Source organism: Microtus oregoni, unplaced genomic scaffold (genome assembly GCF_018167655.1).
Source record: "Microtus oregoni isolate MIOR12 unplaced genomic scaffold, Mior012 000027F_ref0000203, whole genome shotgun sequence".
In the NCBI taxonomy this organism is placed as follows: Eukaryota; Metazoa; Chordata; class Mammalia; order Rodentia; family Cricetidae; genus Microtus; species Microtus oregoni.
Genome location: NW_024543086.1, coordinates 22,135,686 through 22,163,539, shown reverse-complemented (window position 1 = coordinate 22,163,539; position 27,854 = coordinate 22,135,686). Strand labels below are relative to the sequence as shown.

Genomic DNA, 27,854 nt, shown 5'->3' with positions numbered 1-27,854 from the left:
CATTTGTTGCCAAGTTAGAGTTACAATTTTCACCAACCAGGATTTGGAGACTAGGGGGTTCCTTGAATGCTCCATCATTGTCAACCGATACACAACACAAGCCGTTCAGTTCAACCAATCAGATTCATTTGTTCCCTCTGTTGTTGGGAACAACCATATTGTTTCTAGAGAACTCTAGCTTCAGAACGACTGTTTCTATGGTTTAGGGAGGAGGTGGATCAGCCATTGGAAAGTTCTCAGCTTCCCTAGGGCTTGGGAACCTGAACTTTATTTCACCCTACAGGTAAAATGGAGTCTGAAGTCAAAATAGCAGTACTCAGACCAAGGTGTGTTTGCCTGCTCCCTTCAGGATCAGACCAGCTGCCTGGGAGAAGCAGAAATCAGTGTAACTGCCTGGAAGAGGCTTTGTCCAGAATCACTTGGAAAGGCCACTCTCCAGCTTGTTGAGCCGTCTGCAGACCGTGCAGAGCACTATGGGTTTCCTGGATCTTGTGAACTGTCATCTATGCTGGGCTGGGTCTTGACAATGCGACCATCTTTGAGTCAATTCTGTTCCTGTAATTAACTCCAATAAAACTCACTGGTTCCCCAAGTTGGACTTTGGTGGTATCTATACTTTGGTCTGTTGGGGGTTCCCTATCTAGTGTGAGCAGATGATGTGTGTGCTGTGTCTCTCCAGGGAAAGTTTTGTCACATAACACTGGTAAACAGCTATTCATTTATTATAATTGATATGTGGGCATAGGGTTTTATTTTTGAGACAGGCCTTCAAGCAAAAGGATGACTTTGAATTTCTGATTTTCTTGCTTCCACCTCTGGAGTGCTGGGACGGAAGGCATTGGTGAGTGTGGCAGTAAGACTCAAACCCAGGGCTTCATGCTACACAGGCGCTGCACTAACTGAGCTGCAGTCCAAGCCCTGACACAATTCTAACCGACTAGCCTTGTGGAAATATGGTATGGAGCAATAGGAGCTCAAAAAACAGTACCCTGGATACATGTAGGGCAGCTATTGAGAAACTGGAAAGACACGGCCTGGAAAGATGGCTCAGTGGTTAAGAGCATTGGCTGCTCTCCCAGAAAACCTGGGTTTGATTCCCAGCACCCAAGTGGTGTCTTACAACGGTCTGTAACTACAGTTACAGGGGATCTAAGACACTCTGCTGGCATGCATGAGGTGCACAGTCACACATGCAGGCAAAACACCCAGGTAAATAAATAAATTTAAAAAAAAGAAACTGGAAAAATCTATCCATCCTCCATCAGGATTAAAATCCATAGCAGAGCTGGGGAATGTGGTTCAGTCACAAAGTACTTGCCTAGATGAACGAGGCTCCAGTGCTGCAAAATAAAAATAAGAAAATGTGCAGAAACTGGAGAGATGGCTCAGTGGTTAAGAGCATGCCCTGCTCTTGCAGAGGATCCAGTTCAGTTCTCAGCATCCACATTTGGTAGGTCACAACCGTGTGTAAGTCCAGCTCCAGGAGCCAAGACATCTCTGATCTCTGTAGGCACCAGAACACACGTACACATACCTCCTCAAAGAGGCACAGAGACATAAGGCTTTTGTTTGTTTGTTTTGGAGCCTGTCCTAGAACTTGCTTTTTAGAGCAGGCTGATCTTGAACTCACAGAGGTCTGCCTGTCTCTGCCTCCTGAGTGCTGGGATTAAAGGTGTGCGCCACCACAGCCTGGCTAGGAATAGGATTTTTGTTTGTTCTATTTTTTGAGACAGGGTCTCCCATTGTAGCGCAGGCTAGCCTTAACTTCTGCATCGCCTTCTCAAGTGCTGAAATTTCATTCCTAAGTCACTGCAGTAAGTATGTTTGTAGGTTTTTTAAAAAAATTATTTATTTATTTATTATGTACAATATTCTGTCTGTGTGTATGCCTGCAGGCCAGAAGAGGGCACCAGACCTCATTACAGATGGTTGTGAGCCATCATGTGGTTGCCAGGAATTGAACTCAGGACCTTTGGGAGAGCAGGCAATGCTCTTAACCACTGAGCCATCTCTCCAGCCCCAGGTTTTTGTTTTTTAAAGGTTTATTTATTATGTATACATTGTTCTGCCTGCATGTCAGAAGAAGGCACCATATCTCATTAGATGGTTGTGAACCACTACATGGTTGCTGGGAATTGAACTCAGGACCTCTGAAAGAGCAGCCAGTGCGCTTAACCTTTGAGACACCCCTCCAGTCCTGTTTCTGTTTTGTTTTTTAACATGATCTCACTTTGTTACCCTACACTTATGTAGACCAGGCTGGCCTCAAAGTTATAGGGAGTCACCAGCCTCAGCCTTCTGAGTACTGGGATTAAAGGTGTGCACCACCACGCCACCATCATGCCTGGTGATTCCGTTTCCGTACCACCAGCAGTTTCCCAGCAGCCTGGAACGAGGGCGGCATCTGTCCTGGGAAGGTGCTGACACCGTTGTCAGAACAACTGGGACCTGGGTTGGTGAGGGAAGACAACCCGGACCATTGCTCTAGGAGGTTGTTTCCAGGGTTCCTTAGACTGGCATCAGTCAAAGTGCTTTAAGAGATGTTTTATGGTTTGTGTGTGTGTGTGTGGGGGGTGGGCTGGGAATATAGTGTGTGCTAAGTATGTGCAGACCTGGGCTGACTCCCTAGCATGGCCTACGTTCATCCAAAACAGCTTTATTGGGTATAATTCACAAGCCCTTTATTTCACCTATGGCTTTCTTTTCTTTTTTTTCAAGACAGGGTTTCTCTGTATTTCTCTGTATAACAGCCCTGGCTGCTCTGGAACTTGCTCTGTAGACCAGGCTGGCCTTGAACTCAGAAATACACCTTCCTCTGCTCCTCAAATGCTGGGATTAAAGGCCCACACCACCAAACATGGTTTCTTTTTGCCTTTTGAACTTTATTATTATTAAATTTAAAGATTTTGTTATTTTGGGACAGGGTCTAACTGTGTAACTATGGTTGGCATAGAACTTGCTGTGTAGACCATGCTGGCCTCAAACTTACAGAGATCCACCTGCCTCTGCTTCCAGAGTGTTGGTATTAAAGACGTGCACTATTGTGCCCTACAAAAGTTATTATTAGTATTACTGTGTGTGTGCATACATACGTACACCATGGTATGAGCGTGTATGTAAGTTTCCTATAGGGTTCAGGGATTGAAATCAGGTGATGAAGTTTATGCAGCTAATGTTTTAACCTGCTGACTCATATGGCCAGCTTTCAAACTTTTTGTTTTTTTTAAATGTATGAGTGTTTTGTCTGCATACATGTCTGTGTACCATGTGCATTCCTGGTGCCCAAAAGGTTACTGGATTCCCTGGAACTGGAGTTACAGATGGCTGTGGGCCACCATGTGGGTGCTCCCAATCAAATCTGGGTCCTCTGGCAGAGCAGCCAGTGCTGTTGACCACTGAATCATTTCCCTAGCACCCACAACCCCCCTTTTCTTTTTAAGGCAAATCCTCACTGTGTAATGCTGCCTGGCCTGGAACTAGTTACATGGTCAAGCTGTCCTTAAACTCACAGAGATTGGCCTGCTTCTGCTTCTGGAATGTGGGCAATAAAAGTGTGAGCAACCACCACTCCTAGAATTATTTTAAATTATGTTTATGTGTGCGTCTGCCTGCATGTGTCTGTGCACATGTACGTGTGCCTGCATGTGTCTGTGCATATGTGTATGTCTGCACGTCTACGCAATGCACGTGTGTCTGCACATGTCTGTGCACAGTACATGTATCTGCACGTGTCCGTGCGCATGTCTGCACACATGTCTGTACATATGTTTGTGTGTCTGCACATGCCTGTGCACATGTGTCTGCACATGCCTGTGCACATGTGCGTCTGTGCATGTGCCTGGAACATGTGTGTGTTTGCATCTAAGGGGGCCAGAAGAGGGCATTAAATTTTCTCCAGGTGGAGTTACAGGTAGCTGTGAGCCACTGAGACAGGTACCAGGACAGAGCTCTGGTCCTCTGGCACACTAGCAAATGCTCCTAACTGCTAAGCCATCTCTCCAGCATCTGAATGTCAGCTTTTAAATGTCAACATCTCAAAGTACTCCAAGAATTAGTTTTTGTGGGTCTGCCACAGAGACTATCCCCTCCATAGGATCACCTCTTTCAGAAGGAAGGGGCCAAAGTAAACTCCCTCTTCTCTGAGAGACAAACCTGGCTCAGCTCAAGGTCACATCTACTCAAGGGTGACAGGTGGGGTTACTGTTTAGAGGAGTACCCGAAAGTAGAAATACCCTGATTATAGAGGGGTGGGGGTGGCCGGATATAAAAATCTTGGTGGTGCACAGTTATTACCTCTGCTCTTGGGAGGACGTGTTTGCAGCCAGCCTGGAATACAGGAGACCCTGTTTCAAAAAACAACAACAACAACAAAAAAAAAAACCAACCCAAAATAAAGCAAAGGCCTAAGGGCTGTAGAGATGACTCAGCAATTAGCACTGCTCTTCCTGAGGAACTGGGTTCAATTCCCGCATCCACATGGTGCTCACAACCTTCCCCAACTCCAGTTCCAGGGGAGGTAATGCTTTCTTCTGGTCTCATAGGGCACCAGTGCACACCTGGGGCACAGATGTATTCTCCGGCAAAATATTCATACACGTTAAAGAAAAACTTGAGCTTCCCAAGGATTCGAGGATGCCCCTTTTCATATTCTTTCCTTCCTTTCCATTTTCTTAAAATTTTATGTATGTATGTACGTGGCATGGTGCCCATGCCAAGGTCAGGGGACAGCTTGTGGGAGTTGGTTCTGTCCCTGTCCCATGGAGGTTCTGGGAATTGAATACAGGTCGCCAGACTTGAAGGCAAACATCTTCACCTACGAAGCCATTTCACCTGCCCTCCTGTTTTCTTCCATTTCCTTCTGTCTCTTCTAAGGACAGTCTCTACAGCTATCCTTGGATGCACATCTTCCATCTTCCATCTCCAAGTGCTAGAATGTTGGATTACAGGTGTGCACTGCACAGCTGGCTAGGATGTGCTTCATTTTAAGTCTCCCTGGGAATTAAATGCTAATTGATCTGGGATCTAAACATAGAGAAATTGCTTAACAGGTTGATCTGAATACTAATAAATATGCATGCAATAGACATGTCCTGGATGTTGGTAATATCTAATAACAATGTTCCCTAATAATAACTAACAATTGTTATTAATAGAAGTATTTCAACTAAGAGGTGCGATTTGGGTGGAACCTTGAAAGGCGGATGGGGCTGGGAAAGGCGCTGAGCAGAAATGAGGACATTCCAAGGCAGGCGTGGGCTTCCTGAGCTTGGGGCCAAGCCCTCCAGGAGCCTGAGACCGGAAGGTGGGGGCGTGACAGAGGACGGAAGCTCACCCCTAAAGTGTCCCTCCCTCCTTCCCCGATCATCACGCCCCCCCATAGTAGAGAGCGCCCTCTGGTGGTGGAGCAAGTTCCACCCCGCCTTCCCCATGAATGAGAAGCTGCAGCCCGCTGCGCGCGAAGCCGTAAAGTTAAATGTAGAGAAGGAGCCAGGACAGGTTCTGGCAGCCACCACCAGACCTCTAATGGATCTTCGGGCCGCGCTGGCAGCCTGCCCCCAGAGGCCGCTGCTGTTTTGGCTTGCCTCCGCCCTTCCCTCCCTTTCCGCTTGCTCTTCCTTCCTAGGACAGCCCCAGCATCCGAGGTGCCCTGCACACCTGCCTTTGCCTTTCGCACTTTGTAATTTCTAGGCTCCAGCCAGAGTCCGGGCCGTGAAGCCAGCTAGGCAGAGCCGGAGGGAGGAGGCTGGCGGGTGGTCAGAGTCAGCCCCAAGTTACATGTGGGAAGCGGTGGCTATGACGCAAGTTTCCAGGGGGCCCGGGTCGGCTCGAAAGGGAGCGCGCCAGAGCGGCTCCGCTCCGTGCAGTGGCAATCATGAAAAAGCAAAATCCCGGAGCACGTACCCGAGGGAGCTTTCCTTTTGCCGCTGCAGCCCCGCCCAGCGCACGTCCCCCAGGGCAGCGGTGCACATAGACCCTGCGCTGGGCAGTCCTCACTGGACCCTGGGCTGCACAGTCTGGGATCCCGCGCGGTGGCTGGCCATTTTTTTTTTTTTTTTTTTTTTTTTTTTAGCTACGCTTGCCAACCTGTCAGCTGATGGACCTCATCACCCATAGTGGCGCATGTAGCCGGGCCGCTGCTCACTCCATTCACACCGTGTCCCTCACAGCTAGCTGGCGACCGGGAACCCCTGATCCCGGGGTTAGGTCTGCAGACCCAGGTTGCAGTCGGTCGCAAGGAGTCTGCGCCCTTCTCGCCCCAGCATCCAGCCGCCCGTGGGGGGGCGCTGCAAATAGTCCTTTGTTTACATGCAATTCCTTACTCCGCGGAAGGAGGCCGGGGGAGTGCTGAGTTTTCACCAGCTGTTTCCCGCCTAGAAACAGACATCTGATCAGCTGCAAACACACACACATACACACGCCCGGGGAGGCAGGCTGGAGAGACCTCCCTCCCGCCCCTCCCGCCCGCCTCTCTCCCCTCGCCGCTGCTGCCGCCGCCAGCATCTGGGACCGGCCGATTCTGCACCTCCGTCCGGCGCTGCCCTTTGATTCGGATTTCCATCTTGCATTCTCCGGCTGACCGCGAGACCTGGCTCGTGCAGAGGAGGGGGGCCTATCGCTATGGAGTATTTCATGGTGCCCACTCAGAAGGTGCCCTCTTTGCAACATTTCAGGAAAACAGAGAAAGAAGTGATAGGAGGGCTCTGTAGGTGTGTACTGCTCCTCCCCCGAACCCCTTCTTCCCATTGCAGCCCCCGGCCAGCCCGCCCGGGCCGGTGCGCGTGTGCGCACGCATGGCCCGCGCCTCCGACCTCGCTCGCCTTTCGCCTTTCTTAGCCACCGGGTCGGCTGCAGTCTCATGTGCCCGGCTCGCGCTGCCTGGGGACCCTCTTCCCTCGGAACATGGGGACCCCGAAAGGCCCTGGCCACTTTTGTCCGCTGCAGGCGGGCGAGTCGCGACGTTTGTAAATTGCAAACAGACCCACGTGGTGCTGCAGCAGTCCCGGCCATGCTTGCTGCTGGTGGCTTTCACCCGCGCTTCCTCCTCCCCCCGCCCGCTTTGGCTTCCTTCCTTTTCTTGCTTCCTCGCGCTTTCTGGGAACCCTTTTCTAAGGACGTTTTCGGGGGGTCCGGGGCGTGCCTGAGGACAGCTACAATGCAGCCATGCCGCGGCTCCCGGCTGGGGGGAGGGCGGGGAGCCGGGCGGTGTGAGCGTTTGCAGAGAACAGGGCTGCTGCAGGGCTGGGGGCGTGCTCGCCCGGGGCTGCGGGCCGTACGTGGACCCTTAGTGGCCGCGCTGCCATCAGGGAAGCCGCGGTCCCCCACACGTTGGCAGTCACTAGCTTGCTTGCCCGCCGCCCGCCCGCGCCCGGGCGCTGTTTACTAGCGAGGCCTGGACGTGACTCTGCAGCCCTCTTGGAGTAGGCGGACCTCTGCGCGCGTGGCCTCGCGGGAGCTGTAGTTCTCCATGCCGGGTCGGTGCTGCATTGTGGGACTTGTAGGCGCTTCGGGGCCACGCTTTACTTGCACAAAGCTCGACCGTAGCCAACTGGGTGGGCTAGGCAGGCGGAGTTCTTTTGGGAAAAGAGTACCTGAGGCTGCTTCTAGGGTTCAAGACCCTGTTGCATGAGGGTCTCCTCTGCAAACTTAGCGGTCCCATGTCTGTTCCTTAATCATAAATGCAAAGCGTTGAGTGTCCTGACCGGGTGGGTGGTCGGAGGGCTGCACGCTCTCCCAGGACACCGTTTAGTGAGCTTGACCCTACTTAGGTTGCCCCAGATCTATCCTCTACCAAATCGCGGCCAACCAGTGGCCGAATCACCCTGGACTCTTGTTAAATGGTCATGCCTGGAACATCTATTGCCGGCCCTGGCGTCTGTTCATTGAGCCTTACAAGCCGGCTGGGTCGGGGCGGGAATGGTGGTGGTGCACGCCAGGAGAGGTTTCTCCAGCGCGCTTAAGTTTGAAACCTACGATCCCTTTCCTGCCTGCCGCGCTGCTAGGAGTGTAATGGCTCCCCAGGGCTGGGGCCACGTGCTCAGACACCCCAGTCAGGCAAGGCTGGGATTGAAGGAGGAGGAGCCCGCTGAGTGGCACGGGCTGGTAAACTGCAAAGCCTGTGGGGCAGGTTGCTGCCTAGGTATAAAATCCGGGCAGGTATCCCACTTTACTCTCAAGTTGAGAGCCAATACCCGGGGGATAGATGGTCTGTTGATGGGTCGAGCAGCTGGCAGCCCTCCTCTGCGTCCCCTTCCCCACCCTCAGCTGGCACTAAGACAAGGGCCCACCTGGAGGACCCAGCAGCGGTACAAAACAGCAACAAGCAAACTCTTGGATTCTGTGAATATTCTGGGGACTCTCTTGCTAGGATTTTCTCATTGAATGGTCACAGACTTGCTGTGAGTTGATTTATTTTTTGGTTTCTTTGTAAAAATGGATAGAGAAGCTAAGAAGGGACCAGTTAGAGCAAATGGTACAGGCGGACTTGAACCCCGAGTTTGCTGTGTGGCGCTGGCTTCTCTGAGCTGGACTAGGGAGTGGGGAGTGAAACTTGATCCGGCTTTAGGTTCTGGTTCTGATGCTGCGTAGGCTTGAGAAGGTTTCACTCTGCCCATTCTCCAGCCCTGTGTTGGAGGAAGGCAGTAGATCTCCCTAGGAGCATCGAGTGTTGTCAGGTCTAGTGATTGAAGTACCACAACCTGCCTACAGGTACACAGGTTCTCTGCCTGTCCTACACTGAAACAGTTGTTGGCTGTTCACTGGAGCTCCAGCCTCTGTGTGTGTTCATTTTCAGCTGGAGCCACAGATGGGAGGCTTGTCCAGGATGGAGTGTGGGCTGGGCAGGACCTTAAGGTGGATTGATTGACTCCGGTTTATCTCAGGTTATTGGACTTTGCTCCACCCCTCCCTGTCTGGCTCCTATGCCTCCTGGGCCGTAGCACATTTCAAGTTTGGCTTGAAGTTTTGGACCTGCTGCCTAATGGTTTTGTGAGAACTGGATGTAGGAAGTGCCTAGAAGGTGAAATTCAGACTCTGAGAGGCAGGTGCAAGGTGGTTTCTGTCCGTGTAAATGTTTGTGTGCCTGTGGAGGCCACAGGTCAAAGTTGAATGACTTCCTCAGTTGTCCCTCTTCAGCACCAGAAGAATGAGAAAAAAAGGAGGACATGACTGCTCCGCGGTACCCGGCTGAGGCGAAGGGTTTCTGTAGATTTGAGGGAGAGCACAGCCAGAGGTATCTGGAAGATCCAGACTGAACCAGGCCATGGGAAGGAGAGAGAGGGAGCAAAGAGAGCACCTGGGAACCTGGAGACTGAGAAGCAAAGAGGCAGTAGCCAAAAATGGTTGATGTTATATAGGGATTAGAGGTTGGGGGGTGGGAGGCGGGGAGCCTAGCCCAGGGATTGGACTGGAGCGGTTAGGGTAGGGGGCGGGGTATACCAACCAGGACGACTCTGTAACAGGTGGAGAGATGCTGGGAGAACCTGGTGGCCAGCATCCCCTTCGATGTATTAAATAGGCACCTCAGCCATTCGTCCTGAGTTGGAGACCTAACATTCCCCACCTTATTTGTTTACTTATACTCTTTATTTAATTTTTTAAATTCCAATATTTTAAAATGTGTATGGGTGTTTTGCCTGCCTGCATATCTGTGCAGCGCATGTGTGCCCTGCTCTCAGAAGCCAGAAGAGGGCATCAGATCCCCTGGAATTGTGGTTACAGACAGTGTGAGCTGCAGTGTGGGCACTGGCAATTAAACCTGGGTCATCTGGAATGTTCTCTCAACTACTCTTAGCCATTTCTCCAGCCCAGCTGTGTATCCCAGGCTGGCCTCAAACTTGGGATCCTCCTGCTTCCTTCTTAGCGTGACTTAGTGATGTAAACTACCACAGCCAACATCTTGTCCTTGTATTTTAGAAGAGGTCTTGAACCAAATCTGGAGCTTATCAATTGGTGCCCCTGGCTGGCTGTTAAGGGGCTCCAGGGATCCGCTTGTCTCCAACGCACCCCCCAGCTCCTAGGTGTGCACTGTTCCCAGCCTTTATGTGGATGCGGGGAGTCAGAATTCAGGTTCTGATGCTTACAAGGCCGAGCCATCTCCTTAGCGCCCCTACTCCCTTTAGTAAACAGTAGGTTCTCATTTAGTCCAGGATGGTCTCCAACTTGATTGTTGTTAAAATGACCTTGAACTCCTGATCCTCCCTCCTCTACCCACCAAGTACTGGCATTTCAAGCTGTGTTCCTCTGTGTCTCTTATAAACTCTTTAAAGGCTCCTTTAAGGGTTGACAAGCTGGCTTCGTCGGTAAAGGTCCCTATGGACAAACCTAATGACCTGAGTTTAATACCGGAGTCCTGCAGGTAGATATATCTCTTGAGTTTGAAGCCAGCCTGGTCTATGTAGCAAGTTTCAGGACAGCCAGGGCTACATAGAGATCCTGTTTTAAAAGAAAAAAGAAAAGTGGTATCATTAAGAACTTTGGCAATGGGGCTGGAGAGATGGCTCAGAGGTTAAGAGCATTGCCTGCTCTTCCAAAGGTCCTGAGTTCAATTCCCAGCAACCACATGGTGGCTCACAACCATCTGTACTGAGGTCTGGTGCCCTCTTCTGGCCTGCAGGCATACACACAGACAGAATGTTGTATACATAATAAATAAATAACTATTAAAAAAAAAAAGAACTTTGGCAAGGGCTGGAGAGATGGATTAGTGGTTAAGCACTGGCTGTTTTTCCAAAGACGCAGGTTCAATTCACAGCAACCACATGGCAACTCACAACTGGCTGTATGTAACTCTAGTTCCAGGAGATATGACACCCTCACACAGACATACATGCAAGAATAAGAAAACACCAATGCACATTAAAAAATTGTGAAAAAAATAAATTGCTTTCTTAAAAATAAAAGCCGGGTGGTGGTGGTGAACACCTTTAATCCCAGCACTGGGGAGGAAGAGGCAGGTGGATCTCTTGAGATCGAGGCCAGCCTGATCTACAGAGTGAGTTTCAGGACAGCTACACAAAAAAACGCTTTCTGGGCTGGAGAGATGGCTCAGTGGTTAAGAGCATTGCCTGCTCTTCCAAAGGTCCTGAGTTCAATTCCCAGCAACCACATGGTGGCTTACAACCATCTTTAAAGAGGTCTGGTGCCCTCTTCTGGCCTGCAGACATGCACACAGACAGAATATTATATACACAATAAATAAATAAAAAAAAAAAACGCTTTCTAAAAACAAAAGAAAATAACTTTGGCATGCTTGTTTCGTCTCTGATCATGTATTTATGAAGCACCAGCTAAGGATATAGCAGTAATCTCTGACCCCTGTCCATGGCAGCTCACTGATTCAGGATACTGAAGGGTTTTGTCAGCTCTCCGAGAGGCTGGGTACCTGGGTACTGAAAACCTCCAGGGAAACAGGCCATTCTTTCTTCCTCTTGTTATACTGCCCATCTCTCCTTTGAATTCTATTCAACTTCACCACGATCCTGCATAAGGCAGTATTGCCACTTCATGAACGTGGGGAGACCTGAGATGGGGAGATTTCAGTGGCTAGGGTTCCACAGCTAGCAACTGTCAGCTGGTGTTGGCATCTGTACCTTGGGCAGGCTAGGGAAGAGGTGCCTGTGACAGGAATCACTTGGGTCAAGGGGAGGGTGGCAGGTTGGTCAGGGGCTGTCAGGGCTGTGGAGGTAGTGGGCCTGTGATGGAGAAAACATGAATGTGTTGGGTACCGTTGGTGGGAGGTCATCTCTGTCTTCTCCCGGGTATGGGAGAAATTCCACAGGGCCTTTCCCACCTTTTGATTGCAGATGCTGTGTGTTTCAGGGATGCTAAATGGGTTCAGGCCATGTGAAAAAGTTGGTGGGGGCCAGTTAGAGGGTGATGGGATACTTGGCCTTAGGCTGGGCAGGAGGATCAGGGATCCAGATGTGAACCATCACCTGTCTCCTGCTCCAGAGCATCTGGTTAGGGTACTGCTGTTCTTCACTAGGGACAGTGACCCTGCTCTTAAGAACCCAAGGCTGGGTGGCCTAATTCCGTTTCATGTCCATTGGCCCAGTTTCTTATTCCTGAAGCCAAGAAATCCCTGATGAGCAGCAATCTCTGCCATCACAGGCCAGAGTCACCCCAAGCCCGTGGTCTCAGCAGTCTTCACTGCTTACAGAGGGGACTCTGAAGTTTTGGGAGGGGGTGGGACTTCTCCATGTCATTACTCACTGTGAATTTACTTTTGTAAAACCAAGAAAGAGCTGTAAGGAACTTCCAGGCATATACAAGAAAATCTCCTTTTTCTAGTGACGATTGGGTTGGTTAGCGATCAGGATAGCTGATCTGCATTCCACCAATCAGAATTCACCGTCAGGGAGCTGGAGAGGTGGCTCAGCGGTTAAGAGCACTGACTGCTCTTCCAGAGGACCCAGGTTCAATCCCCAGCACCCACATGGCAGCTCACAACTGTAACTCCAGTTCCAGGGGATCTGGCATCTTCACACAGACATGCTTGCAGGCAAAACATTAGTACAAATAAAATAAAAAGTAATAATTTTTTTTTTTCTTTAAAGAATCACGGTCAGCTCGCACTCTACACACTAGAACTCCTGGCTAGCTTACTGACATTCCACCACTTAGAACACCCACTAGCCCCCACCCCCTCCCTGCTCAGCAGTCACCTGCTAACTCCCAGCTGGAGCTTCCTGGCTGTTGTTTAGACGAGTCATTGAGACAGTCCCAATCCCCAGAAGAATTGCAGCTTTGCAGGGACAGTTTCTTTCTCAGAGCTGAGTCTGGGGGTGACCATGTTAATCGGCAGTTGGTTCCTGAGCAAGGAGAGTTGGGTTAGGGACCTGCTCACCATCTGGTAGCCAAGATCTCTTCCTCATGGGAGTTCTGTGATTTACCCTTTCTGGGCCAGGGCTGTGAGATTCCCAGTCAGTGCGTGTCCGGGGTAGCCAAGTTGATGGAAACTGCAGGGGACTGCTTGCAGCTGTACCCTGTCTGCCAGCCCACCCAGTATGACCTAGAGTGAGTCTCTGCACCTGTGGGTCAGTCACACACACTTAGTTGTGCAGGTTGTGATTGTGCGTGGGCTCTTAACAGAGGGCACACCCAGTTGGAGCCAGCTCTGCCCTGCTCTACACAGCACAGGACCATGTCTGTGGTTCACCGCTGCAGTGAAAGCCAGGGAGAAAGAGGTCTCAATAATAGCATCTGTGATCCCAGCACTCGGAAGGCTGAGACAGGAGGATTGCTGTGAGGCCAGTCTGGGCTGTAAGAGTGAAACCTTGTCACAAACATGAGCAGCAACAAAGGAGTCACCACTTAACTCTCCATGGTGCCTGACCCTCCTTTCCTGGGGAAGCTGGCCAGCTGGTCTAGGGGATGGTATAGAACCTGTTCCACCTTGCTCTGGGGTCCCAATGCCACATTTTACTGGTCCCTTTCTCTAACCTGGGAATCAAGTGCCCTTAAGTCTACTCACTGGTTCTTTGAAACAATAGTGTCTTTTTTTTTTCTTTTTTCTTTTGGTTTTTCTGTGTCTTTGGAGCCTGTCCTGGAACTAGCTCTTATAGACCAGGCTGGCCTCGAACTCACAAAGATCTGCTTGCCTCTGCCTCCCAAGTGCTGGGATTAAAGGTGTGCACCACCACCTCCCGGCTGAGACAACAGTGTCTTATTCTACAGCATAGATTGTCCTCAAACTCAGGACCCTCCTGCCTATACCCAGCTCTAGGATTACAGATGTGTGACACTATGCTTTTTTGTTTTGTTTTTTAATGGAGTTCTGGGGATTGAATCTAGGACTTTGAGCATGTTAAGCAATCACTTTATCAACTGAGCCACAGACTTAACCCCGTTTATTTATTTTTAAAATTGCACTCCGGTATTCTGAGGCCCTTAAGACAGGCTAGCCCTCTGGGCAGCCTGAGGCTGGTTATAGCTCTGTTTGGAGACCCAGTCTTAGACCAGTTTTAGCCTTTGAGGCATCACCAGCAGGGGCCCAGAGACTGGGCGAGCTGAGGGGGAGCTTCCCACATCAATCTTAGGGTGGGGTGGGGAATTCTAATCCCTGGGTGACTTGTTTCTCATGTGTGTATGCGTATGTATTTATAGTGTTTATGTGTAGGATGCCCACAGAGGCCAGGGTATCGATGCCCTACAGTTGCAGTTACGGTAGGCAGTTTGGAGCCACCTGGTGTGGGTTCTGGGACCCTAACTGAGGTCCTGTAGACGAGCAGCAAGAATTCTGAGCTGCTTAGCCATCTCTTCAGCCTCCCTCCTACCAACCACTTTTAAAATTTGAGTCGGGGTCTCATGTAGCCCAGGCTGATTTTGAACTTGCGATGTAGGTGAGGATAAACTTGAACTTAATTTTGCCCTTGCCTTCCTAGTGCTGGTATTACTGGCATATTGCCATGGTGCCAAACGCCTCATCTCTTTCATTGTTTTTTGAGACAGGCGTCTTCCTGTGTAGCCCAGGCTGGCCTCAACCCCCCCCCCCCCCCACTCTTTCAGCACTGTGTCCTAAGTGCTGACATTCAGGCGTGGGCCATCATATCCTTCAAAGTCTTGCCTTCAAAGTCCTGTGGTGTTTCATCTCACTGGCCCCCTGGCTCCAGAGGAGGTGTGTTCAGGGCCAGACCCCAAGGACTGAGGAGCATTGCTGGCTTTGTCCTGCTCGGAGTCCTTGTCTTCTTCCAGATGCCCCATTGCTCCCTTTTTGGAGCTGGGAGAAGGGAGGCATTCTGGCCAGAAGCAGGGAAGCTGGACCTCCAGCTATTCCACCTTAACACTGTTTCTCCCCACCCTAAGCTTTAAGTAGGGAAGTCTCATCTGTGGGAGACCTGGGCCCCTTTAGGTCCTATGGGGACATGTACCTAGGGAGAAGGGGCCATGTATTCTGGGTGCTCTGGGGTCCTGGACAGATGGGACCTGGCTTGATGGAGTGGGAAGGGAGCTGCCTTGCCTCCAAGTCGCCTGCAGTAGCCAACAGGGAACTCATTCCCAGCTGTCCATCCTTTCTGTTGGGAGAGGATGCTGAGGCCCTGGAAGGGGCAGGGATACTGCTAGGGTCCTTTAGGGAGCTGAGGCAGGACAGATGGGGTAGGCTGGGTGGGGCTGGACAGGCTTCAGCTGTTTCCAGCTGCTGCAGATGTGTCCCCTGCTGGGCTGCACAGCAGCCCATTTTCCCTGGGGATAGAGGCAGGAGCCAGCTCACTGCAAGAGAGTTAGATCTGGCACCCCGTTGACCTCAGACTCCACATCAATGAGGTGAGAGGTGTTGGAGGCCCCTTTTTCCCAGACCCAGGGGTACATGCTCCCTTGGCTCTAGCCTGGAACAGGTCACCCTGGGAGGGCCCCCTCAGGAAGAGGCCAGGACTGTGGCTTTGGGTGGGGCTGAAGGCCTCTGCTGAGAGCACAGCATCTGGAAGCCATCAGGCCAGGGGCGGGAGGGGGAGTTGCAGGGGAGGGCTGAGGAGGAGGGGGTATACCTCCTCTAGGCCACACACAGGCCCACTCCTCGGGAGCAGCGGCGTTGGGCCCTCCACTGCTGGCTGCCTTCTGTAGCATGCAGTGACATCCTCCACAGCATGCTGGGAGCCTCCCTTCTCTGTGCAGTGGGTCAGGTTAAAGCAGACCCGTCCCAAGGGGTGGTTGACCCAGTGTCCCGTCTGGAGTGAGTGCTGCCTGTCTTGACCTTCATGCATTCTCAGCTCAGAGTGGCTGGGGTGGTGGCTGGAGGCAGCTGTGCCATTAGGCAGTCTTCTCAGACTGCGGTGGCAAAGTCTGAGCTCTGAAGGAGGTGGTCCAGATACAACTGCAAGGAGCTTTGAACTGTCCCGAGAGCGGGTGTCTGATTGCTGGCTGGGGTCCTCTTGCATTAGAATCATAGGGATTAGCCTGCAGGTTTCTGGGCCTTCCCGGCCCGACTAGGTAGATGTTAGGAACCCAGGTATTGCTAAGAATCTCTTCTAGAGGAGAGAATTCGAGGAAAGAAAGCAGGGAAGGAATGGGTTCTAAGCATACCACCCGTTTCCATGGGCAGCTGATTCAGTCCTGGGTACCCCAGGACACGCACAACCCTACATCATTGTGGAGGTGACCTGCCAGAGTCCCTCGGGCACTGTTTGTCATAGAGAAGTGACGCAGGTTATATCCAGGGCCCTCTGGGGGTAAACTTTAGAGGACATCAATCCTGAATCTACTCCTGTTCTCCCTGGCAGCCTTGCCAACATTCCTCTGACTCCTGAGACCCAGCGGGACCAGGAAAGGCGGATCCGGCGGGAGATTGCCAACAGCAACGAGCGGAGGCGCATGCAGAGCATCAACGCGGGCTTCCAGTCCCTCAAGACCCTCATTCCCCACACAGATGGCGAGAAACTCAGCAAGGTGGGCAGGGGCAGGGAGGGCTTCTTGGAGGAGGTGCCGCGCTCTCGCAGGGAGGGGACCAGCCATGTGATTCTTTCCCTCCTGCTCTCAGGCAGCCATTCTCCAGCAGACGGCAGAATACATCTTCTCTCTCGAGCAGGAGAAGACGAGACTTCTGCAACAGAACACGCAGCTCAAGCGCTTCATCCAGGTACCGGACGGAGAACCCACCCAGCAAACCCTGCCTTTCTCTTCTGTGTGTGCATATCCTAACCAAACCACTAACTCGGGACGCATGGGTGGCTATCCTTCTTATCTTGCCCACAGAACCCGCCTACTCCTTGCCTGGGCCTGTTTCTTCATCTGTGAAGGACAGAGGAGCAGGCTCTGGAGCAAGCAGGCGACTGTTCTGGAGAGCAAGTCCATCCTTCTGTTCCCGGCATTTGGCTACTTGGTGGATTTGCAGAATGGATTCTCCAGTATTGAGTCCACCTGTCTCGGGTGGCTTTGGAGAGCTCCAGGACCTCTGGATGTGTTATGGGTGTGTCAACTAACTCACTCACCAACCTCTTGGGGTCCCCAGGAGCTGAGTGGCTCATCCCCCAAGCGGCGACGGGCAGAAGACAAGGACGAGGGCATTGGCTCCCCTGACATCTGGGAGGACGAGAAGGCTGAGGACCTTAGGAGGGAAATGATTGAGCTTCGGCAACAGTTAGACAAGGAGCGATCTGTGCGGATGATGCTGGAAGAGCAGGTGAGGCAGCGCCCTCTGCTGGCCAGTGTGATACCCAGGCATAGAGGATGGATTCTGTTCAGTTCCTCCCTCCAAGTATTTCTTTACCAGAGTGCTTACTCTATACTTGGCCTAGGAATAGGCTCTGCTCTCCAGTCTCCATCTGCATAGGAGTGAAAAGCATTAGCCAACGACTTTCTTTTTTTAGTACTTATTTATTTATTTACTTACATACTTATTTATTTAATGTATATGACTGCTCTGTCTTCACGCACACCGGAAGAGGGCATCAGATCTGGAATTGAACTCAGGACCTCTGGAAGAGCAGCCAGTGTTCTTAACTTCTGAGCATTTCTCCATCCCCTTTTCAAGACAGGCTGTCCTAGAACTCACTCTGTAAACCAGGCTGGCTTCAAACTCACAGAGCTCTGCCTGCCTCTGCCTCCCAAGTGTTGGGATTAAAGGAGTGTGCAACCACCCAGCAAGGGTTCTTGTTCTTCTTCTTTTTTTTTTTTTTTTTTTTTTTTTTTTATTTTCGAGACAGAGTTTCTCTGTAGCTTTGGAGCCTGTCCTGGAACTTGCTCTGTAGTCCAGGCTGGCTTCGAACTCACAGAGATCTTATGCCTGCCTCCGCCTCTGGATTGCTGGGATTAAAGGTGTGCGCCATCACAGCCTGGCAAGGTGTAAATGCAATGGAGGGCTGGGCTGTTTGGCTCAGTTGTGGAGTGCTTAGTATGTAAGTTCTGGTCCCGACTCCCAGCATGCACACTCAAAAAACTGCAGCTGAGAAAGACTGTACAGGAGCTGAGGCTCCAGGAGGAGTTTGACCTAGTTCCCCAGGTTGTGCTCTGTGGCTTCCAAAAGCAAACGGGCCATCAGACAAGAAAGGAGAAGGTGGGAAACAGTCGAGACAGAAGTTTAGAGGTGAAGTAGGAAGAGCCTTTGGTCTGCCCTGAAGGGGGTGCTCTCTGCCAGGGTTTTAGGTTTAGGATCGCCCTGTGCCCAGGATTGGAGTTTTAGTGAGAAGTGGCCTTTGCAGCAGGTTGGGCAGGTGTGGTCTTGCCCCACCTCTGAGTGCTATGCCGATTCACTTACAGGTGCGCTCCCTTGAGGCCCACATGTACCCGGAAAAACTCAAGGTGATTGCACAGCAGGTGCAGCTGCAGCAGCAGCAGGAGCAGGTGCGGCTGCTGCATCAGGAGAAGCTGGAGCGGGAACAGCAGCATCTGCGGACTCAGGTTAGCAGGAGACATGAGTGCATTAGAACAGAACAGAATCCTCACACTGGTCCTTTGAAGCTTGGACTGTTATAGTGTTTTATTGCTGTGGAAAATGAGGCAGAGAAAGTTCAGATAACCTGCCCAGGAGCAGGAATTTGAACCCTTCTGTCTCAACCCAGGAACTATGCTCTTTTTTATGGTGGTGATAGGCTCCAGGGCCTTGTGCATGTCAGGCAAGCATCCTACCACTGAGCTACATCTCAGCACCAGACTCTATACTCCTTTTGTTTGTTTTGAGAGAGGGTCTCACAATGTAGACCATGCTACCCTTGGACTCACAGAGATCTGTCTGCTTCTACCTCCCGAGTTCTGGGATTAAGGGCTCACTCACCATGCCCAGCCAGGATGTAAACCCTTGAACAGTTGCTAAATTCCGAAGTGCTTCTTGACACAGGGAAGTGGAGCGACCGAAGCTGCTCGCTGGGCCCCCAGGTGTGGTGGAGTTGTGACTTGGCAGCTCCCCCTGCTTGTCATCTCTCTATTAGTGTAACAAGCTCCTGAAATAATCAATTTATAAAGAGAAAAAGGGTACTTTGGCTCAAGTGTTGAAGGCTTCAGACTGTGATTGATTGGAGCAGGGGTGAGGTGCTGTATCATGGCAGGAGCCAAACCTCTCACCTCATGGCTAGGAAACTGAAGAGAGAAAAAGAGAAAGAAGCAGAATGTTCCTGCCCAGTTCTACTTGGCTCCATTATTATCATTATTTTCTGAGACAGGGTTTCTCTGTGTGGCAGCCCTGGCAGTCCTGGAACTCACTTTGTAGTCCAGGCTAGCTTTGAATTCCACCTCTCTCTGCCTCCTGAGTGCTGGGATTGAAGGCGTGCTCCATCATCACCCAGCCCTAGGCTCCATTATTATTATTTTGTTCTCCTAAGAGAGGGCCTTGCTACGTTTCCCATGTGGCCTTGAACTCACTATATCCCCAGATTGGCTTGAACTTGTCATTGTCCTGCTTGGCTTCCTGACTCCTGTGATTACACCACATGCTAGCTTAGGCTCAACCCCTCAGGTTTCTGTCTTCTGTTACTGCCACGCCAGAGACCAAGCCTGTACCTCCTGGACTTTGTGGGGGACATGTAAAATCCACACTCATAGATACCTATGTGTAAGGAAGGCTGGTGGGCAGGAGAGAGAGACTGAGGAATTCTGTCTTGCAGCTTCTGCCTCCAGCCCCGACCCATCACCCCACAGTGATCGTGCCTGCACCAGCCCCGCCTTCCCACCACATCAATGTTGTCACCATGGGTCCCTCCTCAGTCATCAATTCTGTTTCTACATCCCGGCAAAATCTGGACACCATTGTGCAGGTATTTGGGCTCAGGGGAGGGTGGCTCATGGGAGTTGACTGCTGGGGACAAGCTCCCCCCCATCCCCCCACCCCACGGTTTCTCTGTCCTAGCTATCCTGGAACTAGCTCTTATAGACCAGGCTGACCTTGAACTCAAGGATCTACTGCCTCTGCCTCCGGAATTAAAAGTGAGTGCCGGAATTAAAAGTGTGTGCCACCACTGCCCAGCTTGAGGCTCCTTTTTGAAAAAAATTAAAATTTATTTATCGTGTGTGTATGTATGCCATGGAACCTGTGTAGTGGTCAGAGGACAGGAGGAACAGGCTCTCCCCACCATATTGAACTTGGGTTAGAAGGCTTATAGACTCAGGTTTATAGGCTTGTTGGCACATGTGCTTCTTGTGGCCCGAAGAAGCATCTGTTCTCAGAGCTTCCTGGTGAAGCTCTGAGCCAGTCTAGAACTCTCTCTTACCTTTATGCAGGCTGGCATCAAACTCAGATCCGCCTGCCTCTACCTCCTGAGTGCTGGGATTAAAGGCACGTGCCCCACTGCCTGCTTCTTTAATTTTGAGATTATAATTGCGTCACTTTCATCTTCCCTTTTCTCCCCAAACTCTTACACTCCCCTTGCTTTCTTTCAAATTCATGGCCTTTTTTCTCATTAATTGTTGTGAAATACATACATGTGGATGATTATTTTCCTTCATACACATTACACCTTTCTCAGCCTCTAGAATGGTACTTGTATATGTGTTTTCAGGCTGACTGTTTGGTATTGGATAACCAATTGGGGTGTTCTTTCCTGGAAAGACTGTTTCTCCTGCTCTCAGGATTCCCTAGTTGCCTGTGAATCTTTGTGTAGGAGTGAGGCCTCATGGGTTCTTACTTGTCCACTTTGGCGTGTTTCTCGGTGTAGTCTTTGTTTACCGCATGGTTATGCGGTCACATTGGTGAGACTTCCTAGCAAGCTCCCTGATCCTGACTCTAACAGTCTTCCCGTCTCCTCTTCAATGATCCCCAAGCCTGGCTTGGGAGCTTTAGTGGAGCTGTGTCCTTTGGGATGGGCTCCACAGCTCTGCCTTTTCATTGATTGTGGTTTTCTTTTTTTCGAGACAGGATTTCTCTGTGTAGCCCTGGCTGTCCTGGAACTCTGTAGACCAGACTGGCCTCAAACTCACAAGAGATCTGCCTGCCTCAGCCACCAATTAAAGGCATGCGCCACCACGCCTGGCGATTGTGGTTTTTATAACAGTCTCTATCTGTTGCACAGAAGTTTCCTTGATGAGGGGCGAGGACTGGATGCTGGGGAAAGATGTCCAGTGTTTTATTTATTTATTTTTGGTAAAAGATTTGTATATATATCTGTATGCATGTGTTTGCATACGTGTGTTTGTGTGTGTATATACATACACAATTATCTATACATAATACAGGAAAGATGTCTACGTTTTTGAGCTAATATCTGCCTATGTATGATACACACACATATATGAGAACATTAGAATCAAATATATGTTTATTTTCTTTCTTCCTAGAAAAGACAATGCATTTTTTGTAAGCCAAGTTATTCTGTTTATATTGCTAAATACAGTTGATGTATTTAAATATGTACGGCACCTCTCACATTTTATATATATGATCCCAATGTTCTCATTATGAGGGTTCACATTAATGACCTCCAAAATGTCTTTGTCTCTCTCTCTCTTTTTGGGGGGTTGTTTTGGGTTTGGTTTATTTATTTATCTATTTTATAATTTTGAGATATTTGTGTCCGAGGAGCAGCCACTATATATTGTTAAGAAAGTGGGGGTGGGGAGCCCAGGAACAAGAGACAGGAGACTGTGGCTGGAGTTTGCCACGGTTAGGGCCGCCTGGCTTGCCGTCAGCTGTAAGGGATCTTTCTGACTCTAGTTTCCCAGCCCTTCAGGTACTGGTTCCTGCCACATGCCTGACTTTGGAGTCTGGGGACTGAACCCAGGCCCTCACTCTGCAGACTGAATTTTCTCCCCAGCCCCTTTCGCCTTTATATGGGTAGTAGTCCTTGGGCTCCTATCAGTGCTGTGAGCAACATTAAAAAAAAATTATCAGTTGATAAATAGTAAAACAACCCAGAAAACAGAAACAAGGAAAAAAAAAGACTATCAGCTCCCAGAACTTTCTGCGTATATGCCCAGCGGACTGAATAATACCGCGAACAGCAAAGACCTTTACTGAGTTAGTGAACTTCATTGTATATAAACAGGAGCCGTCATTTATTTTTGAACAGTTCTGGGGGGGTGTCTTGGGGACAGAATGCAGTGGCGAAGGGCCCCCACTCTGACTGGCTGGCCTGGTCTCCTCCTGAGTCTCCTAATGGACTGTCCCTTTCTGTCCAGGCAATCCAGCACATTGAGGGCACCCAGGACAAGCAGGAGCTAGAGGAAGAACAGAGACGAGCGGTGATCGTGAAGTCCGTCCGCAGCTGCGCAGAGGCTCACACCTCCGATACCGCCTCGGACTCTGAGGCCTCGGACAGCGACGCCATGGACCAGAGCCGGGAGGAGCCTTTGGGGGACGGGGAGCTTCCCTGACCACCCCCAGCCCTCCTCTCCCTTCTGGGGTTAGAGGGGGCCGGGGTAACAACAGGGAGAAACATGGGTGAATGAGTGAGGAATTTTTACAAAATTATGATGTCATTTGGGTCTCTTTTATGACCTCTTTTTCAATACTGTAAGTCGACCTTTGATCGAAGCCACCCAAGCCCAGGTCCCAGGGTTGGGGTGGCATAGCACGCGTGGGAGCATGGGACTCCAGGGCTGGGCCTCGGCCCTGGGGCCGGGGAAGCTGACACTGAGGTGCCGGGTCTCTCTCCGCCAAAAAGCTTTTTCTGTTTGTTTGTTTGTTTTCCTTCCATTTAAACGTGTTTTTAAGAACAGGGAAAATCAAACAAAACCCCAAGGTGTTTTCCCCCTCCCCAGGGCCAGCCCGAGACTGTCAGTCTTAGCCCCCTTCCCTCCTGTTTGGTTTTCTTTTTTCTCTTTTAAGCACTTACATGGGTTGGGGGTCAGGCTGGGTTGGGGCTTTCTGGGGACCTGGGGCTCTATGTTGTTTCTCGGTTGGGGGTTGCTGCTGCCATTCTCCCCTCCCCCTCCCCACCTCAGCACCAGAATTGACCATTCTCTGCTACCACCTTCCCTCTAGGGTTTCCATCATTGACCCCAAAAATGTCTTTGTCTCTCTTTTTGTTTTGTTTGTTGTTGGTTTTATTTTGGTTTTGGTTTCTGTAATTTTTAAAATTTTTCTTTTTTCTTTTTCTTTTTTTTTACACAATTTTGAGGTCTTTGTGTCCAAGGAGAAGCTATTATATTTTGTTAAGAAAGTGGGGGTAGGGAACAAAATACCAAGAGGCCATTGTGCCTTTGTAAAGAAACAAAATAAAATTTGTACTTTGTTTTTTAGATTCTGTATTTCTTGAGGATGTACTGCTCTGGGGACCCTGGCTTGGGCTATTTGGCCTAGACTAAGGGGTATTCTCTGGACTTCCAAATCCAGAGGGGACTGTGTGAACATAATGGCACTACTGATGGTGTGTGACGTTGCAATGACGAGATTGGGGCCCTCAGTCCATGGGCTTGGAATATTCTTCAACAATGGGACGTCTGCTGGGGTGGAGGGAGCGGCTCAACGGAGGGAACGGCTCAACCGTCACTGGAGGGCAGGAGCCTAAGCCACGGTTTTTACTACTAGAGGAAGAGCGCAGATGCTCTCAGGCTCTCAAGGTTTATGAGCCTTACCGCTGCCTAAGTGTGTGCCCCTGTGTTCCTCTTCTCCCCAGTCCACAAATCCCCCTGTAGGAGTGGGTGAAGACCTGTTTCCACGCTGGGGTGGCACCAGCAGTGCAAAGACTGACCCATGGCAGTCCAGCGCAGAGTAACCGAGTTCACTGGGTGTCGGTTAGCAGGGACGACTCAGGATGGCTGAGTTTTCCTTTCATCCCATGTGAATGCCCATTTTTTTTTTTTTTTTTGTAAATGCTAGCATTTAATTGGCCTCCCTGAGTGGCTTCAAGCCATCAGAACACAGGCTCCTCCAACACCCTTAATCTTCTCTTCAGCTCTTCTGCTGAAAAATTTGGCTTTCACGATGACAGGCTGCTTAGGGAGCTTTCCCTTCCCCAGAACTTTGTAGTAGCCCGATCGCACGACATCAGCGATGGGAGCAGCTCTTGTTCTTGGCAGCGTTAACCCGGGTCTGCTCACTGACCAGCGTCCACACAACTCCAGTCCTGTTCTTGGCAGTGTTGACCCGGGTCTGCTCACTGACCAGTGTCCACACAACTCCAGTCCTGTTCTTGGCAGCGTTGACCCGGGTCTGCTCACTGACCAGCGTCCACACAACTCCAGTCTTGTTCTTGGCAGCGTTGACCCGGGTCTGCTCACTGACCAGCGTCCACACAACTCCAGTCTTGTTCTTGGCAGCGTTGACCCGGGTCTGCTCACTGACCAGCGTCCACACAACTCCAGTCTTGTTCTTGGCAGCGTTGACCTGGGTCTGCTCACTGACCAGCGTCCACACAACTCCAGTCCTGTTCTTGGCAGCGTTGACCTGGGTCTGCTCACTGACCAGTGTCCACACAACTCCAGTCCTGTTCTTGGCAGCGTTGACCTGGGTCTGCTCACTGACCAGTGTCCACACAACTCCAGTCTTGTTCTTGGCAGCGTTAGCCCGGGTCTGCTCACTGACCAGCGTCCACAGTTTATCCAGGGTGGCAGTCGGGCAGAAGCTCTGGTTCTTTAAGTGGTAATGCCTCATCCCAACGTTCCCGAAGTAACCTGGATGATATTTGTCGAAGTTGATCCTGTGATGATGCATGCCTCCAGCGTTCCTGCGTCCTCCTGGATGCTTGCAGTGTTGACCGATGCGGCCATGGTTGTGGCTCACGTGGCCCCAGAGTTTCCGGGTCTTCCTCAGTCTGGATGGCATGGCGGTGGCAGAAAGGAAAGAGGGCAATGCCCATTTTATGTGGCTCTCTGTCCATATGCAGCAGAATTAATTCAGAGCTGTGGCTAGTTGTTAAAGCGTAGAGGTGATTGCAGGTTCAGATAAACCAGAATCCAGGTGGAGGCACACCCCTTTAGTCCCAGCACTCACAGCCAGAGGCAGGTGGATCTCCAGGAGTTTGAGGCCAGCCTGGTCTACAGAGAGTTCCAGGACAGTCAAGACCAAACAAAACACCCCAAAGAACCCAGACTCCAGGAAAATTTGTTCCTTGTTCTTAGTGGGGGTTGGGGAAGGGGGCATGCGGATCTCAGCACACACTGCCCCACCAGGGAAGGAGTTGGTTTTGCTGTTCTGGCACAAGGGAACAGCAACATGGAGGCTGGCTGCAAGATGGCCTTACTCAGGCTAGGGTTTGGAGGGCGAGTCTCAGATCCGCTAAGGCCAGTGTTCTCATCTGCACAAGGGAAGGCAACCTCTCTGTGATGTGTAAGCGGCTGTGGCCTGCCAGTGCTCAGTTCAGCCTCACACAGCACAACCTCGTCCTCTGAGTCTGTTTCCTTCTTGGGAAATTGCAAATGATGGTAGGTCAAGGGCTTTCTGTCTCTTTTGGAGTGAAGACTGCCCTTCAGGTTTCTTTACCTTGTGACTTTATACAACATGGCCCATTTCTCATTCATGCTCACTCTGTGGGACTAAGACCAGAACAGAAGAGGCGATTTCTACCCCCAGCAAGTCTCTGGACATGAACTTATTCAATTAAAAGGCAGGAAAAATTTAAACATTTAAAAATACTTTTAGAGCCGGGCGGTGGTGGCGCACACCTTTAATCCCAGCACTTGGGAGGCAGAGGCAGGTGGATCTCTGAGTTCGAGGCCAGCCTGGGCTACACAAAGTTGCTCATTTTACATGTGAACCTAGGCCACTCACAATGTTAATAAACTCATCTAATCCCAAACATCTCAGCTTCAAAATGCGCCCTTTCCCTAAAGCAGTCGCTCTTCTTCTCCCCATCCCTGGTAGCCACCAAACTCATCCAGTATTCAAAACAAAATAGTGGGTGCTGGCAAGATCTATCAGCAGGTGATGGTGCTACAAACCTACCTGGGTTTGATCCGGGATCTGCCACAGGGTGGAAGTTGTCTTCCAGGTACATGTCTCCACACATGGACCATGGCACACTTAAATCCCAGGGCTCAGGAGGCAGCTGGGCCAACATGGGCTCTAAAGAATGATTTTGAGGCTGGCCAGGGCTACACCCTGTCTTAAAAAACAAATCAAAACAAAAAACCGGCGGTGGTGCACACCTTTAATCTCAGCACTCAGGAGGCAGAGGCAGGTGGATCTCTGAGTTTGAGGCCTGCCTGGTCTACAGAGCGAGTTCCAGGACAGCCAGGAAACCCTGTCTCGAAATACAAAACAAACAACACACACACACACACATGCAACACTGTAATTGTATTAACTGAAATTCACACTTGTTGGTTGTGAGTTTGGTCTTTTTGAGTATGCACCATCAGATAGGAGTTAGTACTTCCTCAGTGTTCCCCAGTCTGTGTTGTTTTTCTGGTATATTTTTGTTATAGTTTTGCTTTTTGCAAAATGTTATGTAGAGTCATTTGAGTCTGGTGACTTTAGGTAGCATTTTGCCTCATTTTCTCTTAGGTATGAGGTGGTGGGCAGGACTAGCTCCATGCAACTCCTGATAGCATCAACAGAGGGCGCTGTGGGCCTACGATGCTTGTTTCTGGCGGGTCCGAGGCTCCGCCTCCTTCCGGTCTCTGCTCTAGTCCCATAGGCCAGAGACGGGACTTGGGGCGGAGCCAAGAAAAATAGCCCGACTCTGGAAACGCATTGGCGCCCCGCGGTGGTAGGCGGGCTCTTCAGGAGGCTGCGGAAGTCCTCGCGCGTTCGAGTCCTGCCCCTTCCGGGTTTAGCCACGCCCTCTCAGCGCGCACACCTCGTGGCGTCTCGGAGGGTCGGGGGTGTTCCTGCCAGCCGGCTCTGCCGGCCCCGCCCACAGGCGGACGTGGGCGGTTCGAGGCCGTTTTAGTCCGGCAGGTGGTGGTTCCGCGACCTCTCTTTACGTGTGACTTTAAATGTCCAGCCGAGAAATAGGTGACACACGTCTTCCTGCTAATTATGCCTGGAGCGTTGTCACCTCAGGGTGTCCTCCATTGTTCCGCTGGAGCCAAGGCGGGGCGCCGCTGAGGGCCGGTCGGCAGGACGAACCCGGACGTAGAGCGAGACGACGGTGCCGCTCTGGACTGTATTCTCGTGTGCAGGGACAATGGAGCGGAGCGCGAGTGACACCTTTAACATCTGTGCTTTTGCGGGTGGACGCTGGGATGTTAGGCAAGCTCTGCCCCTGCCCTTGCCCGTTTAGCCAACATCTGTTTTTACTTTTTACTTTTAGGCTTTATTATATCTATAATAGTTGCTTATTTTTATTTTATGTGTTTGAGTTTGCTCACATGTATGTATGTGCATGCTCCAAGTGCATGCACGGTGCCTGCAGTCCAGAGGCATCGGATCCCTTGGAACTGAAATTCAAGACCATTGTGTTTCTGTGGGTGCTGAGAGCTGAACCTAGTCCTCTGCTTTTAATTGCTTGCTGAACCATCTCTTCCAGCTCCTGTTTCGTGTTTATTACATGTGGACACACCTAGTTTCAACACTTGGGTGGAAGCAGGGGGATCAGGAATTGATTATCCTCAGCCATGTAGTATGTTTCAGGCCAGCGTGGAATACATGAGACCCTGTGCCAAGAAACAGAGTGAGCCGGACAGTGATGGTGCATGCCTTTAGTCCTAGCACTCAGGAGGCAGAGGCAGGCCTGGTCTACAAGAGGTAGTTCTAGGACAGCTAGGGCTGTTACACACAGAGAAACCCTGTCTTAAAAAACAAAAACAAAACAAGAAGGAAATAAGAGCTAATGCTACTTTTGTTATTAATTTTGTTTTTGCTTATCTATCATCTATCTATCATATCTATCTATCTATCTATCTATCTATCCATCTGTTTATTGAGACAGGGTTTCTCTGTGTAGCCCTGGCTGTCCTGGAACTCTGTAGACCAGGATGGGCTCAAACTCAGAGACTTCCTGCCTCTGCCAACCAAATGCTGCGATTAAAGGTATGCATCACCACTATCTTGTGAATGTTACTTTACCTTAATTAAATCCAGTTAATCAAATTAAATTGATTAAATAAATTTT

At 50.6% G+C, this 27,854-nt stretch overlaps 2 protein-coding genes across 5 annotated transcripts; one reads left to right on the top strand and one right to left on the bottom strand.

The window, feature by feature from the left end:
* The first annotated feature begins 6,407 nt into the window (after positions 1–6,407).
* On the top strand, positions 6,408–23,097 carry Tfap4 (transcription factor AP-4). Of its 4 annotated transcripts, none has more exons than XM_041676229.1 (7): positions 6,408–6,707; positions 16,215–16,380; positions 16,520–16,570; positions 16,943–17,113; positions 18,190–18,330; positions 19,530–19,679; positions 22,036–23,097. In XM_041676229.1, the coding sequence occupies exons 1-7, from the start codon at positions 6,619–6,621 to the stop codon at positions 22,228–22,230; spliced, it is 963 nt and encodes a 320-aa protein (XP_041532163.1). In that variant the 5' UTR covers positions 6,408–6,618; the 3' UTR covers positions 22,231–23,097. The 4 variants fall into 4 exon arrangements, with proteins under 4 accessions (XP_041532163.1, XP_041532162.1, XP_041532164.1 ...); XM_041676228.1 differs by having other exon boundaries at positions 6,412–6,707; positions 16,472–16,570; XM_041676230.1 differs by lacking the exon at positions 6,408–6,707 and adding an exon at positions 8,229–8,396 and having other exon boundaries at positions 16,472–16,570.
* Positions 23,098–23,703: 606 nt separating this feature from the next.
* On the bottom strand, positions 23,704–24,622 carry LOC121464030 (60S ribosomal protein L27a-like). The gene is made up of 2 exons (XM_041676620.1): positions 24,333–24,622; positions 23,704–23,863 (listed from the first exon to the last, which is right to left on the bottom strand). Exons 1-2 carry the CDS (start codon positions 24,620–24,622, stop codon positions 23,704–23,706), a joined length of 450 nt encoding a protein of 149 aa, XP_041532554.1.
* Positions 24,623–27,854: the final 3,232 nt, after the last annotated feature.